General features: G+C 39.2%; 1 protein-coding gene across 3 annotated transcripts in view; it reads right to left on the reverse strand.

Moving 5' to 3' along the window:
* The window catches only part of LOC306970364 (glutamate receptor 1-like), a 191424-nt gene that overhangs the window by 160628 nt on the left and 14360 nt on the right, over positions 1-16436 (reverse strand). For all 3 annotated transcript variants that reach the window (XM_079566320.1, XM_079566321.1, XM_079566322.1), the window contains exon 2: positions 1857-1991. In XM_079566320.1, coding sequence (XP_079422446.1) covers positions 1857-1991 — 135 coding nt within the window. The remainder of the gene's footprint in view (positions 1-1856; positions 1992-16436) is intronic.

Consider the following 16436-nt stretch of genomic DNA (forward strand, 5'->3'; position numbering starts at 1 on the left):
CAGCATTCACATTATGTTCCTCTTTACATCGTGCTTCCTTGGAATCGATGTCAAATTGAAAACAAAAGTGAAATTGCCTTGAAAAGTCTGTTTGAGCGAAGCGCACGGGCTTACTTTGATAGATCAACATGCACACCCCAACACCAAAACAACAGTTTTCCATAAATAAACCACACGTGCCTCAAGTGCCACAACACCAGGTCTAATCTGAGTTTTAAGGAGACATTTCCATCGTGTATCAGTCTTTACCTCCTGATGATGCTCCTTGTTTAGCCACAGCTCAGTCCAAAAGAAAGAAGCACATTTTACAGGAGGCAGAGCAACTTTTTTTTCTTTTCCAATTCAGCCGCTCCAAGAATCCTGCAGCTGTCGCGCAATATGACAGTTTCTGATCAATTAAATCCTGTACATTTCGTAACTTTGCGCATTCGAACCATGTCCACCTCAGTTTTTTTTAAACATTGCGTGATAGGACGCGGGCAAAAATGAAGTTTGTCGTAGAATCATAAAAATCGGTACAGATGTGAATCATGATAAGTTGAGCAAAAAATATTATTACGGCAATGCCATCCGCCGTATTGGATGTCGGCCATTTTGGATGACAGGCAGTTTACATTGAGTCAATGACAGCCCGGTCGCAAAAAATCATCGTACAATATTGACGTGGTCAGGGACATAGACCACGTCAAGACATTTCAAACATTATATTATGACCCCGCCCTAAATGTACAGGATCCCCGAGTTTTTATTGGAAGGCCTCCAATTTTGGCCAACATGTCCCAAACTCATGTGGCTTTCAAAATCATCAATTACATTTTTGACATATTATTGGGCGTGGTCATGACAGGCCCGCAACTGGGAGGCCATTTTCAGCAAATTTCAAAGCCTCATATCTTTCACAGACTTTGTCGGATTGGAACGGAACCAATCCGGCGCACGTGCACATTCCCCAGCTGGACCTAATAGTGTGCAAACGCAGCCGCTTTGGCAAAAAATGCCTTTAAAATGCCTTGTAAGTGGCTTGTAAGTGGCCCGCCCATCCTCCGTGAAAATAGCCTGAGTTCTTTGCCTGGCCACATGTTGGACTCAGAGTTTCTCCTGAAATTTGTCAGTTATCCAAATTTCAATTGTCCAAATTTTCAAAGGAACAGTTTTAGACTCATATGTATTCATACTACCCCTGTCACAGAAAGATGTTTTAATTTGGACGCTTTTGCCTCCAAATTCAGATTTTTCTGGACTGTACAATCACAGGAAGTTCAGTTAGGCTGGTTCCTGTCCATCTCTTTGTGTGTTCTTCGTACTATATGGGTCTCACCAAAATATTGCTTCATATATCGAGAGTGCTTTGGGGCTGGAGCACCCTCCCAACAAATCTTCGGCCGGCCAGGGGAATTTACCCTAATTACAAAATAAGTCAATATATTATTTTTCAAACTGTATTTCTGTTTTCGGCAAATACACAATTACGCAGTGTCCCTTTAATATATAGTTTTGCACTGTTCTTTTCTGCCTATTATTTGTGATGTTTTGTATGTTGTTCACTTTAGGTGTTCAAAGAAATCTTTACAAAAATGAACATTGTGTTTGGAAAGTAGCAGGCGTATAACAAGTGGCAGTTGTGTGCGCGTGTACTTGTAATTACGACAATACGGGTACACGTAATGTACTTATAATGTCGCGTGTGTGTGTGCGTGTGTGTGTGTGTGTGTGTGTGTGTGTGTGTGTGTGTGTGTGTGTGTGTGTGTGTGTGTGTGTGTGTGTGTGTGCGTGTGTGTGTGTGTGTGTGTGTGTGTGTGTGTGTGTGTGTGTGTGCGTGTGTTTGTGTGCGTGTGTGTGTGTGTGCGCGTACTCACAGGCGTAGGTCATGCTGAAGCTGCTGCTCGTGTCCACCAGGTCGACCTGAGGGACCAGTTTGGGGACGTCCTGCTGCTGCGACAGAGCGAAGCGGAACACCTCATACTCATGGGAGCCCACGGGGAACAGCCCTCCTGGGACACACAGGGGCACACACAGTCACACAGGGTTTGGAGAGAGGGCCAGCTGTTAGCTCACTGCCAACGCTACATGAAAGGCTGTTAGCTCATTACAGGGACCAGGGACAGGACTGATCCTCAGAGGACTCACATATTCAACACCTCACTGAGCCAGCAGGTGGTGCCAAAGTGCTTTAAAGTGGACATAAAAATAAAACCATGTTTGGAATGATGTCTCTGTAAGAACTTAATAGTAACTATGAAACAGGCCTAGACTAACTTTCAGTTTGGATTTGTCTGACACTTAATCACTGACGGAAAATCTGTTTTGCTGGAAATGCAAAGTGCAGTGGACACATTTTGTAACGTTGTGTATAATGACGAAAAAAGAACCTTCATATAATAAAAGTAGGCTTTAATCTTCGAAAACTCATTGATATAAGTGTAGTGCATAAAGTATTACATGCAAAGTAGGGGCGGGAACCTCTGGGTACCTCATGATTCGTTACGATAGGCGATACATGGAGCACGATAACGATAATATTACGATATGCCGATACTCCGATAATCAATATGTTGCACCAAAAAACATCACGATGCATCACGAGTCATCTGATTTTTTAACATTGTACATGTTATTCATCAATTACATTTGTTTTCATGTGCCTTGTTCCCCTTTTCCTGAAATAAGTAAGTGAATGAATGATTCCTGAAAATGGGTCATTGATCTGTCAGTGGCATCGCTTCATTTAGATTTAAATAAACAAGAAACTACAGAAAGGAAACAAACCACCAACAATATTTTCATAGTTATAAAAAATATATATAATTATAAAATGTTGTGAGACAGTGTTGGTCCAAGTGCTGCCCTCTGCTGGTCTGACTGAATCCTTTATTATTGGCCTCTACAGGCTATATGCACGGGGGCGTCCCGTGACTCCGAGTGGATCCTCATCCTGCCTCCGTTATTTCCTATGAGGTCTTGTCTAAAAAAAAAAAATAGCTCCAGATTCCTTTGCAGACAGTGAGTTACTGACAGACAGTCACAGCATCAGGTTAAAAACATCACGTCAGGAGCAAAGAGTTCACTGAAGGAAACTTCTGTTCTTTTCACTGTGTTTTTGTCTTGAAGCTAACGGCTAAAACTCTCGACTCTATCTCACTGTCAGTGATGTTTCCTTGAACTGTTTGTTGATTGATGCAAGACATCGCTGATCCTTAATGGGAAAATAGCGAGAGAGGAAGGACTACAGATGTTCAGGACTTTCCTGGTTAAATAAGGTTAAATAAAAATGTTAAAAAATCTGCGTGCATAGAACCTATTGACTGAAACCTGTGGAGCACTGCCGCCCATTAATAGGCATCAAAAGTATTGATATCGGAATTAAAAAATCGGCATTGTATCGTCCCGCAAAATATCGTGATATATTGCAAAATGTATATATTGTCACACCCCTAATGCAGAGCACATGAACGTAGAAAGTTTACATAGCCCCTCCCATTTTGTAAAACTGAACAGTCCACGTCAGTGATTTGACTCCAAATCACAAAAAGAAAATAAGTTATAATTGAAGGCGAGACGCGGCAGGTGAAAGTAGTGATTTTTCACGCAGTGGTCGAAGTGGAGGTTTGACTTTCATCTCCCCCTGGTGTGTCTGGCCAGAAAACCACAGTTGCAACTTGACAACCACCGGACCAGAGCCACCAATACACACTGATGGAATCACGAAGAAGAAGCTAACAGGCTAACAGACAAAGCTAACTGCGGGCTAGCGCCACTTTAACAGTATTTACAGCCAGGTTTGAGTGAAAAAAATGATTACCATTGTGTAACTGGATGAACAATATCCCTCTGTCCCTTTGTGTTTTCTGTCCGCGTAGTATTTACTCTTAAAATACTAGACAATTAATACGGAAAAAAAAAACATGCTTCGACACCTGCTGTGGCGCTTATGGCCTCCTCAAAGAACCACAATCCATCAACCTACATCATCTGCCTCCTAGTTATAGTTATAGAGCTATACGAACATGCTCCTGGACCCGGACATCTGCACCGAGCACTGAATCTTTCTGAGGATCTAAATCACATCCTCCATAAATCACGAGGAGGTAAAACGGTACAGCCCTGGTCCACGTTGCTGCTCAAATCTTTCCCTTTTTGAACCCACTGCAGACTTTGTTTTTGTGGAGAGAGGGCACTGGGAGTTCAGGGACCAGAGTGCTCCACAGCGGAATAAAGGACCAGCCCCACACTTCCACAGCAGCAGCAGCGGCAGAGAGCGAAATCAGGCCTACGAGAGTGGAAAACACGGTCATGAGGGCAGAAAATGGGAGATTTGAAAGGTTGGTTAGACTCAGAGCCATGTGGAAACTGCGGTTTGTTTAGAACTCGCTGCTGCTAAAGTTCACTCGATTGTCCTCCGCTTCCACAGAGCGTTTTAATGGAGGAATACTCCTAAAACGATCTGGAGCATCAATCGGTTCGCGAGTGCTTCTTGCACAGACTTTCAGCTTTCACAGAATGCGTTCTTTAGCTGAAAGTGTTCAAAACGTCCTCAGAACAGTCAGGAGTCCTACCCCGTTTGAGAATATTACCACAGTCAAAATGGATCCAAAAATTCTCATTCTCTTCTCGCGGTCAATTACATAGTACAGGGGTAGGCAACGTCAGGCCCGGGGGCCAAAACCGGCCCTCCATCACGAAACTTTGGCCCTCGAGATGATTTTGAGAAATATTATGACCCAAATCTGAGATCAAATGCCTGTACTCTAGAAATGTGAAAAATACTGTCAATTCCTTAAAATGTCTTGGCAGAGCACCCTTTTAGGCCATAATCCTAAAAGTATTCTGATCTATAGGTAGAAATTACTTAAATCTACTAGAGATTAAATCTAAAAATGGTAAATGGTCTCAATTTATACAGCGCTTTTCCACCTACATTAGGCACTCAAAGCGCTTTACAGCAAGGATCCACTCACCCATTCATACTCTCATTCATACACCAATGTACGCAGACACTGGGGGCAATGTGGGTGAAGTGTCTTGCCCAAGTGCACTTTCAGGAGGTGGGATTCGAACCCCCGACCTTCCGATCATGAGACGACCCGCTCCACCATCTGTGCCACTGGCGTCTAAAGTGTGAGTAGATTTGGTCAGGCTTTAGAGCAGATAAAACCTATTCTTGCCAATGGAACATGCACAAGTTTTTTCTTAATTCAGATTGTTGTGTATAATTTCAAGTGAATAATGAATATTTTTTTTACAGTAAAATGTAATTTGTCGGATTTCCAGTGGGATTTCTATTTGTTCCATTGGCATTAGCGTTTTTTATCTGATCGACTCAAATTTAACATAAAAAAAACCCCTTTATTCAAGTGATTTTAAGTAATTTATCTAATTTAAAATGGACATTTTCCAGTATATATGATGTACAACACTGGAATATGTAGAAAGTGATGCTTTACTTCAATTGCTTCAATTGGAGGGTCCGGCCCTTGGTCTTTTGACGATGAAGAAAACCGGCCCTCCACCGAGCAAACTTGCCGACCCCTGACATAGTATTTCACTGGACATAACGCCAGTTCCATGTATAGGCACAGGACAGTAATCACACATGTAAGTACAGGCACTTACACATTACAGTGCAAGGTGTAATAAAGGTATACAAAGTGCAACAAGTTTCATTCATTTGGCAAACTTCACACATGTGCTTATACACTATAACCACAGGCCAGTGCGTGTAATCCAAAGGGAGACGCCTTTATCAGAATCAGAGAACTTTATTAAGGGCAATTGTTTGCAGCGACCAAGACATACACAACAGAACAAACATTTACAGGTTCACAAAGGTCCGACGAGACCGAGTAAAAACACAAACCCTTAGTTTGATCTGACCAGCCTTTTCACTGACCCGACTCTTCCAGAGTGACGTCAGATCTTTATTACCCCTTGTACGGCTTTGTTACGCGTACACCTACATGCCTTTATCAGATCTTACACTTAAATGCGTAATTACCCGTATATACATGTGTAATTACGTTCCTGTTGCCTCTACATACACATGGGCTGTAATATAAAGTGTTACCGAAAGTGAAAAAAATGGCCAAGTGCCTTGGTCCATAATGTGTGTATTTTTGATATAATTCTGGGGTAAAAAAAGTCAGAATTTGTAAAGAAATCCAAACTCTTTCACCCGATGTCCTGCTCCTCAGTCGTGTGGGGAAAACCTTTGTTGTTCCGTCTAATATTCAGTGTGAAATCCAGTCCTGTCATAATATTATATTCTCTGTGTCTGCAGTGAGAGCCGCCACAGCAGGTGACTCACTCCGAGTAAAAGCTATTGTTTAAACAGGAAACCCCGCTCCAATGGCTCTCTAATCGCAGAAGAGCAAGATTTTACACTGGGTGTGTTGGTCCAAAGTCACACAACACACAATCAATCAATGGTTCCTATCGGCAAATCACTCAGACAAGTATTTTAGAAACACAATTCTCAACGCAAAACAAGCCAGAGATTCGTTGGTTTAGCTTCTCCATGGAGTTGGTAAATATCTGTTAACTCTTAACAAACAGGTAACACCTCTCACAGGTCTCTGAGAGGACTCTGAGAGGACTCTGAGAGGACTCTGAGAGGTCTCCGAGAGGTCTCTGAGAGGACTCTGAGAGGTCTCTGATAGGTCTATGATTTCTCTGATAGGTCTCTCAGAGGTCTTACAGAGGTCTCTGAGGGGTCTCTGATGTCTGATGTCTCTGAGAGGTCTCTGATTTCTCTGTGATGTCTCTTAAAGGCTTTTAGAGGTCTTACAGAGGTCTCCGAGAGGTCTCCGAGAGGTCTCCGAGTCTCTGAGAGGTCTCCGAGAGGTCTATGATTACTCTGTTAGGTCTCTTAGAGGTCTTACAGAGGTCTCTGAGGGGTCTCTGAGAGGTCTTTGATTTCTCTGAGAGGTCTCTTAGAGGTTTTTAGAGGTCTCTGAGAGGTCTCCGAGAGGTCTCTGATATGTCCCTGAGAGGTCTGTAAGAGGGCTCCAAGAGGTCTCTGTGAGGTCTGTAAGAGGGCTCCGAGAGGTCTCTGTGAGGTCTGTAAGAGGGCTCCGAAAGGTCTCTGTGAGGTCTGTAAGAGGGCTCCGAGAGGTCTCTGTGAGGTCTGTAAGAGGGCTCCGAGAGGTCTCTGTGAGGTCTGTAAGAGGGCTCCGAGAGGTCTCCGTGAGGTCTGTAAGAGGGCTCCAAGAGGTCTCCGTGAGGTCTGTAAGAGGTCTCCGTGAGGTCTGTAAGAGGTCTCAGAGAGGTCTCTGTGAGGTCTCCGCAGTCGCAAGCAGCAGTAACAACGTTGCTAATGCTATTTGTTATCCTCAACCTGTGAGACGTTTCTATGACGTCTCCGAGACGTGCCTGATACCACGGAGTTTGAGACGTATGGAGTCTCTTTGAGAACTCTTTGAGAATGAGAATAAACTTTATTGTCCCCTGAGGGAAATTTGTCTTGGACTAAAAAAAAATAATTAAAAATACATAAAGGACTGCAGAAGATGCAACTACGTAAGTGCTTGGAGTGTCGGCCTAAAATGATTTGGGACTCAGTAGTTTAATGAAGGAACAAAGGAGTGTTTATTGCGGTTGGTTCGGTATAACAGTTTATCTACCGGCAGCAGCAAGTCAAACTGAGTACTTTGTAACGCCCAGAACGAGCAACTTTTGAGCAGAAAACTTTGGACACTTTCAGCCCAAACTCAGCAGAATGTGTTTGACCGTAACTTATGTAATAACAATAGTTGAGCAATGCCATTATTTGCCCTCAAATATTGATTTATTGCCAGTTTAAGTTGAATGTACTGCGTTTTAATGACTTTTAAGGCCTTAATTTGAGCTTTTTGTGACTAAGAAAGAAGAGGAAGTCACACTCATTCCCAAGCGTTTTTTTTTCAGGGGGACGCGCCGAGAATCTCAGAGAATACCGGCATTCCTCATAAATATTGCAAATGTGGTTATACGCGCTTTGTGTTTTGAAAATGGAGGTTCAGTTCACAGGGCACATTTGAGAGATGACTGAAACATGAGCTGCTGAACTAACACAAGGATCCCACGCATTTCCTCACGGATATTTAGAATAATTGCCGTCTTTGAGGTTTGCTAATAGAGACCAGCCAAACAGTGATGCAGATTAGGCCTGATTTCTGCTTTCCCTCCAATAAACCACGAGATGTACGCGGATTTATAACTCCTCACAACGTTTATGGGGAAAAAAATGGCCATTCAGAATTGATGGCTCGACCGTGAAATGATTGGGCTTGATGTTCGGGAGCCAAACTGGAAGCTGAGGAATGAAAAGCTAATTATTGTTGTTGGATTTTGGGCCACGGCCGAGTCGATCAAAGGGAAAGCGCATCGCTCTGAAATGCACATGATAATTGCGCGTGACAACTGCAGATTTACATGCGCTTGTGCCAAAGAGTTCAGCAAATGACGGTAGTTGGCTACATTTCCCAGCGTTTACCCAGCAGAGGGCGCGCTGCGTCAGTGTGATTTGACTGGATCTTTTCTGTTCTTGTTTTGTTGTTGGCCACATTCATCTTGTTGGAATAGGTTTGCAATTTTTACCTTTAAAGTCATGAATACATGCTCATATACATGTTATTACCAATGGCCGTGGGTAGCACAGTTTTGTGGGGGGGCCACCTTTGCTGCAGTACCGGTACCAGGGCCGGCAGATAAAGCTAGTTTAGCTCTAGCCTGGCCTTAGCCGTCCGTAAACTCCGGTCAATTATCATCATCATCATAACCAGTCAGCGAGCGGGGGAGGCGGGAGCTGTAGGTGATTTGCTGGATGAAGTTTGGCAATGGCGGCGGATACGAAAGTAAGGGAAGCTCTTCAATCTGTCCAGGCTCAGCTCCAAATATCCAGAAATTGAAATTGAAGCCTTGGAATGTGCAAGGAATGCTCCCAAGAGTTATAATAGAGTTATGACAGAGTAATGATACAGTTATGATAGAGTTATGATAGAGTTATGATAGAGTTATGACAGAGTTATGACAGAGTAATGATAGAGTTATGATAGAGTTATGACAGAGTAATGATAGAGTTATGATAGAGTTATGATAGAGTTATGACAGAGTAATGATAGAGTTATGATAGAGTTATGATAGTGTTATGATAGAGTTATGATAGAGTAATGATAGAGTTATGATAGAGTTATGATAGAGTTATGATAGAGTTATGATAGAGCTATGATAGAGCTATGATAGAGTTATGATAGAGTTATGATAGAGCTATGATAGAGTTATGATAGAGTTATGATAGAGCTATGATAGAGTTATGATAGAGTTATGATAGAGTTATGATAGAGCTATGATAGAGTTATGATAGAGTTATGATAGAGCTATGATAGAGTTATGATAGAGTTATGATAGAGTTATGATAGAGCTATGATAGAGCTATGATAGAGTTATGATAGAGTTATGATAGAGTTATGATAGAGCTATGATAGAGTTATGATAGAGTTATGATAGAGTTATGATAGAGTTATGATAGAGCTATGATAGAGCTATGATAGAGTTATGATAGAGTTATGATAGAGCTATGATAGAGTTATGATAGAGTTATGATAGAGCTATGATAGAGCTATGATAGAGTTATGATAGAGTTATGATAGAGTTATGATAGAGCTATGATAGAGCTATGATAGAGTTATGATAGAGTTATGACAGAGTAATGATAGAGTTATGATAGAGCAATGATAGAGTTATGATAGAGTTATGATAGAGTTATGATAGAGTTATGATAGAGTTATGATAGAGTTATGATAGAGCTATGATAGAGCTATGATAGAGTTATGATAGAGTTATGACAGAGTAATGATAGAGTTATGATAGAGCAATGATAGAGCTATGATAGAGTTATGATAGAGTAATGATAGAGTTATGATAGAGCAATGATAGAGTTATGATAGAGTTATGATAGAGTTATGATAGAGCTATGATAGAGTTATGATAGAGTTATGATAGAGTTATGATAGAGTTATGATAGAGTTATGATAGTGTTATGATAGAGTAATGATAGAGTTATGATAGAGCAATGATAGAGTTATGATAGAGTTATGATAGAGTAATGATAGAGTTATGATAGAGCAATGATAGAGTTATGATAGAGTTATGATAGAGTTATGATAGAGCTATGATAGAGTTATGATAGAGTTATGATAGAGTTATGATAGAGTTATGATAGAGTTATGATAGAGTTATGATAGAGCTATGATAGAGTTATGATAGAGCTATGATAGAGTTATGATAGAGTTATGATAGAGTTATGATAGAGTTATGATAGAGCTATGATAGAGTTATGATAGAGTTATGATAGAGTTATGATAGAGTTATGATAGAGTTATGATAGTGTTATGATAGAGTTATGATAGTGTTATAATAGAGTTATGATAGAGTTATGATAGAGCTATGATAGAGTTATGATAGAGCTATGATAGAGTTATGATAGAGTTATGATAGAGTTATGATAGAGTTATGATAGAGCTATGATAGAGCTATGATAGAGTTATGATAGAGTTATGATAGAGCTATGATAGAGTTATGATAGAGTTATGATAGAGTTATGATAGAGTTATGATAGAGTTATGATAGAGCTATGATAGAGCTATGATAGAGTTATGATAGAGTTATGATAGAGCTATGATAGAGCTATGATAGAGTTATGATAGAGTTATGATAGAGCTATGATAGAGTTATGATAGAGCTATGATAGAGTTATGATAGAGTTATGATAGTGTTATAATAGAGTTATGATAGAGCTATGATAGAGCTATGATAGAGTTATGATAGAGTTATGATAGAGCTATGATAGAGTTATGATAGAGTTATGATAGTGTTATAATAGAGTTATGATAGAGTTATGATAGAGCTATGATAGAGTTATGATAGTGTTATAATAGAGTTATGATAGAGTTATGATAGAGCTATGATAGTGTTATGATAGAGTTATGATAGAGTTATGATAGAGCTATGACAGAGTTATGATAGAGTTATGATAGAGTTATGATAGAGTTATGACAGAGTTATGACAGAGTAATGATAGAGTTATGATAGAGTTATGACAGAGTAATGATAGAGTTATGATAGAGTTATGATAGAGTTATGACAGAGTAATGATAGAGTTATGATAGAGTTATGATAGAGTTATGATAGAGTAATGATAGAGTTATGATAGAGTTATGATAGAGTTATGATAGAGTTATGATAGAGCTATGATAGAGCTATGATAGAGTTATGATAGAGTTATGATAGAGCTATGATAGAGTTATGATAGAGTTATGATAGAGCTATGATAGAGTTATGATAGAGTTATGATAGAGTTATGATAGAGCTATGATAGAGTTATGATAGAGTTATGATAGAGCTATGATAGAGTTATGATAGAGTTATGATAGAGTTATGATAGAGCTATGATAGAGCTATGATAGAGTTATGATAGAGTTATGATAGAGTTATGATAGAGCTATGATAGAGTTATGATAGAGTTATGATAGAGTTATGATAGAGCTATGATAGAGCTATGATAGAGTTATGATAGAGTTATGATAGAGCTATGATAGAGTTATGATAGAGTTATGATAGAGCTATGATAGAGCTATGATAGAGTTATGATAGAGTTATGATAGAGTTATGATAGAGCTATGATAGAGCTATGATAGAGTTATGATAGAGTTATGACAGAGTAATGATAGAGTTATGATAGAGCAATGATAGAGTTATGATAGAGTTATGATAGAGTTATGATAGAGTTATGATAGAGTTATGATAGAGCTATGATAGAGCTATGATAGAGTTATGATAGAGTTATGACAGAGTAATGATAGAGTTATGATAGAGCAATGATAGAGTTATGATAGAGTTATGATAGTGTTATGATAGAGTTATGATAGAGTTATGATAGAGCTATGATAGAGTTATGATAGAGTTATGATAGAGTTATGATAGAGTTATGATAGAGTTATGATAGTGTTATGATAGAGTAATGATAGAGTTATGATAGAGCAATGATAGAGTTATGATAGAGTTATGATAGAGTAATGATAGAGTTATGATAGAGTTATGATAGAGTTATGATAGAGCTATGATAGAGTTATGATAGAGTTATGATAGAGTTATGATAGAGTTATGATAGAGTTATGATAGAGTTATGATAGTGTTATGATAGAGTTATGATAGTGTTATAATAGAGTTATGATAGAGTTATGATAGAGTAATGATAGAGTTATGATAGAGCAATGATAGAGTTATGATAGAGTTATGATAGAGCAATGATAGAGCTATGATAGAGCTATGATAGTGTTATGATAGAGCAATGATAGAGCTATGATAGAGTTATGATAGAGTTATGATAGAGCTATGATAGAGTTATGATAGAGTTATGATAGAGTTATGATAGAGTTATGATAGAGTTATGATAGAGTTATGATAGAGCTATGATAGAGTTATGATAGAGCTATGATAGAGTTATGATAGAGTTATGATAGAGTTATGATAGAGTTATGATAGAGCTATGATAGAGTTATGATAGAGTTATGATAGAGTTATGATAGAGTTATGATAGAGTTATGATAGTGTTATGATAGAGTTATGATAGTGTTATAATAGAGTTATGATAGAGTTATGATAGAGCTATGATAGAGTTATGATAGAGCTATGATAGAGTTATGATAGAGTTATGATAGAGTTATGATAGAGTTATGATAGAGCTATGATAGAGCTATGATAGAGTTATGATAGAGTTATGATAGAGCTATGATAGAGTTATGATAGAGTTATGATAGAGTTATGATAGAGTTATGATAGAGTTATGATAGAGCTATGATAGAGCTATGATAGAGTTATGATAGAGTTATGATAGAGCTATGATAGAGCTATGATAGAGTTATGATAGAGTTATGATAGAGCTATGATAGAGTTATGATAGAGCTATGATAGAGTTATGATAGAGTTATGATAGTGTTATAATAGAGTTATGATAGAGCTATGATAGAGCTATGATAGAGCTATGATAGTGTTATGATAGAGTTATGATAGAGTTATGATAGAGCTATGACAGAGTTATGATAGAGTTATGATAGAGTTATGATAGAGCTATGACAGAGTTATGATAGTGTTATAATAGAGTTATAATAGAGTTATGATAGAGTTATGATAGTGTTATGATAGAGTTATGATAGAGTTATGATAGTGTTATAATAGAGTTATAATAGAGTTATGATAGAGTTATGATAGTGTTATGATAGAGTTATGATAGAGTTATGATAGAGCTATGACAGAGTTATGATAGAGTTATGATAGAGTTATGATAGAGCTATGACAGAGTTATGATAGTGTTATGATAGAGTTATGATAGAGCTATGATAGAGTTATGATAGAGTTATGATAGAGTTATGATAGAGTTATGACAGAGCTATGACAGAGTTATGATAGAGTTATGATAGAGTTATGATAGAGCTATGATAGAGTTATGATAGAGTTATGATAGTGTTATAATAGAGTTATGATAGAGTTATGATAGAGCTATGATAGAGTTATGATAGTGTTATAATAGAGTTATGATAGTGTTATGATAGAGTTATGATAGAGTTATGATAGAGTTATGATAGAGCTATGACAGAGTTATGATAGTGTTATGATAGAGTTATGATAGAGTTATGATAGAGTTATGATAGAGTTATGATAGAGTTATGACAGAGCTATGACAGAGCTATGAGAGTTATGATAGAGTTATGATAGAGTTATGACAGAGTTATGATAGAGTTATGATAGAGCTATGACAGAGCTATGATAGAGTTATGATAGTGTTATGATAGAGTTATGATAGAGTTATGATAGAGTTATGATAGAGTTATGATAGAGTTATGACAGAGCTATGACAGAGCTATGAGAGTTATGATAGAGTTATGATAGAGTTATGACAGAGTTATGATAGAGTTATGATAGAGCTATGACAGAGCTATGATAGAGTTATGATAGTGTTATGATAGTGTTATGATAGTGTTATGATAGAGTTATGATGATCATTACATGATGATCATTACATGCGTCACAACGCCAGCGAAAATCAGATCCAATGGTTTCAAAGGAGTTCACCCTCCCACCTGATAACGGAGCTCAATTGTGAAGATCCAGACCCTTGTACAAAACGAAATGATTACCAGGTATGGTAAAACCAGACGAGTTTAGCTCTAGAATGCATTGCTTTTTACACACGCGTTTTAAATGGAGATAAGTATTTATATTTATCTGAGGTTCGAGAGCCGGACCACACCTCCTATACGCCTCTTCCGCCCGCCGGCCTATTTAAGCCCCCCGACTACTAACCTCGTCCACTCGTTCGGAGTTTCCGGCCCCACCCTCCCTCCCTTCTACTAATATTTTTTCTGCTATTTCTACAGGTAGGGGACGAGAGCCCGTGAGCTTCCCTATCTGAAGCCCCAAAACGACAACGCCAACGTAAATAAACATCTTTTCATACATCATACCTGAGGTTGTGGTTCTTGTGAGCGAAACAACTGGAACGGTTTCCAATAATGTTAAACTTTCTACAGCTCTATATTGCTCCTGTGAAAACGCTGAGTTAAGAACAATTAAAGGGACCAGGCGGGTTTTCGTCATGAGGGCCGGACTCTGACTGACAGGCCGTTAGCATCAGAGCTAACGGTGCGGGTGTGGTTACGATCAAACTACGCGCCCCGCGAGGGCCGAGTCTACAGCGAAGACCCCGCCCTTATGCCCTTTTGAGGAACATGTTTGATCGGAGCTGGGTAGGAGGAGTCTGTAAATACAACATGGAGTCCCTCTCGAACATAGTGATTTATGTAAATGGGGAGGAGTGAGCAGAAGTCTATTATCTTATTATGTCTATGGTTTACACTAGGCCGACCACATGCCATGGCCTGATGTTCGGGACAGTGTCCGGGGGGAGTGGGGGATTGGATGTGCACGAGTGTTGTTGCCGTGTTACAGTAGCCCGACATCCAGAATGATCCCCTCTGTATATTTCACAGTCCAGTCTGGGCAGGACACTCTCGATCAAACGATTCTGTGCGATCAGAGTTGTTCATTTGTGTCACTCTTGGGACGCGGAATCCCCTCAACGACAATCTACAGACTAACAAAGTGACGTCCATAACCGAGCGAGACACTGCAGCTGAAGAGGGAAAACAAATTATTTAGTGACATCAATTGGAAGCTTCTGCTGTGGATATCCACGTGACCCTTCAGGACACGGGGATATCAAATACGTCAATGTTTGTGAATGAAGCGATGTTGGAGTTACTTCCTGGATATCTCCGCCTCTCTCTCGACAAAACGTCATAAAATCAGCGTCGTTCAGGGTCAGTTTTGTCATTTTTTACACATGTTGAGGGAGAAAATTACCAAAAAAATCTCTTCATCGACCACTACGTGAAACATCAATGTTTTCTAAAACTGACAAAACAAAGTGATGGAAGATTCATAGTACTGCAGGAGTGAACGAAGCCAGCCACATGGTCAAAAACATGTTTGAAAACATAAATACATTTCCATGATGCTCCGAGTCCATGTGCCCGCACTGTGACCATCTTTCAGAATTTTTTTTTCTGTGCTTTGGTTGTTTGCACGTCACAACTCATTTTCGGTCAAAAAAATGTTGCAAAACTCCACTTATGCATGATTTTAGAGGAATCCTTTTTTTGCTGAGCACTGCCATTATGAAGTTCAAACTGTATGTCAGCAATATCACAAAAATGATCGTTATTAGTATTAGTGTATTAAGTGTAGTATTAAGTGACGTAATATCCATATTACTAGCCTGGCTAACGCTAGACTTCTGTGTGCGCTTCAATCATTTCGAAGTTCACATCAGCCTGGGGACCATGGCCCAAATCTTTGCATGAATTTTGGGAACCAATCACAGAACGGGGAGGGACGGCAAGACAATGACGCACTATTCCATATATGGAAGCTTGTAGTTTATTTACGGATCCAACATGACAGCAGCAGATGCGACGCCATCTTTCGATCAAGCTTTAGTTTAGACCGTGTTCTAAATAGTTTAGCTCGAAGGTTTACAGCTTGTACGTCATTCGTCATCGGACACGATGATACGATTGGCTGTGGCTACTGCAGACACATGATAGAAGCGCCCAATAAACGTCTATGGACGATCGTGAACCACACCTCTCCTACGAGAAAATTAATAGGTGGTCCCCAGACTAAATATATCTTGTGATTTTAGTCTGGCGTTAGCCAGGCTACCATATTGCGAGACACAATCATAATGCAGCATCAATGAGGTTATTTGAGATCTGAAATAAACAGTCTGAAACAAAACACAAAGTCCAGTTTTAGTCATAAATCTATAATGTAGTGCTATTGAAGTCTTGATTTAGTTATTTTTCTTATGACACAGTAATGAATATCCAATAGTAGGGCTGTGC

This window comes from Gobius niger (assembly GCF_951799975.1).
Source record: "Gobius niger genome assembly, chromosome: 11".
Taxonomy (NCBI): domain Eukaryota; kingdom Metazoa; phylum Chordata; class Actinopteri; order Gobiiformes; family Gobiidae; genus Gobius; species Gobius niger.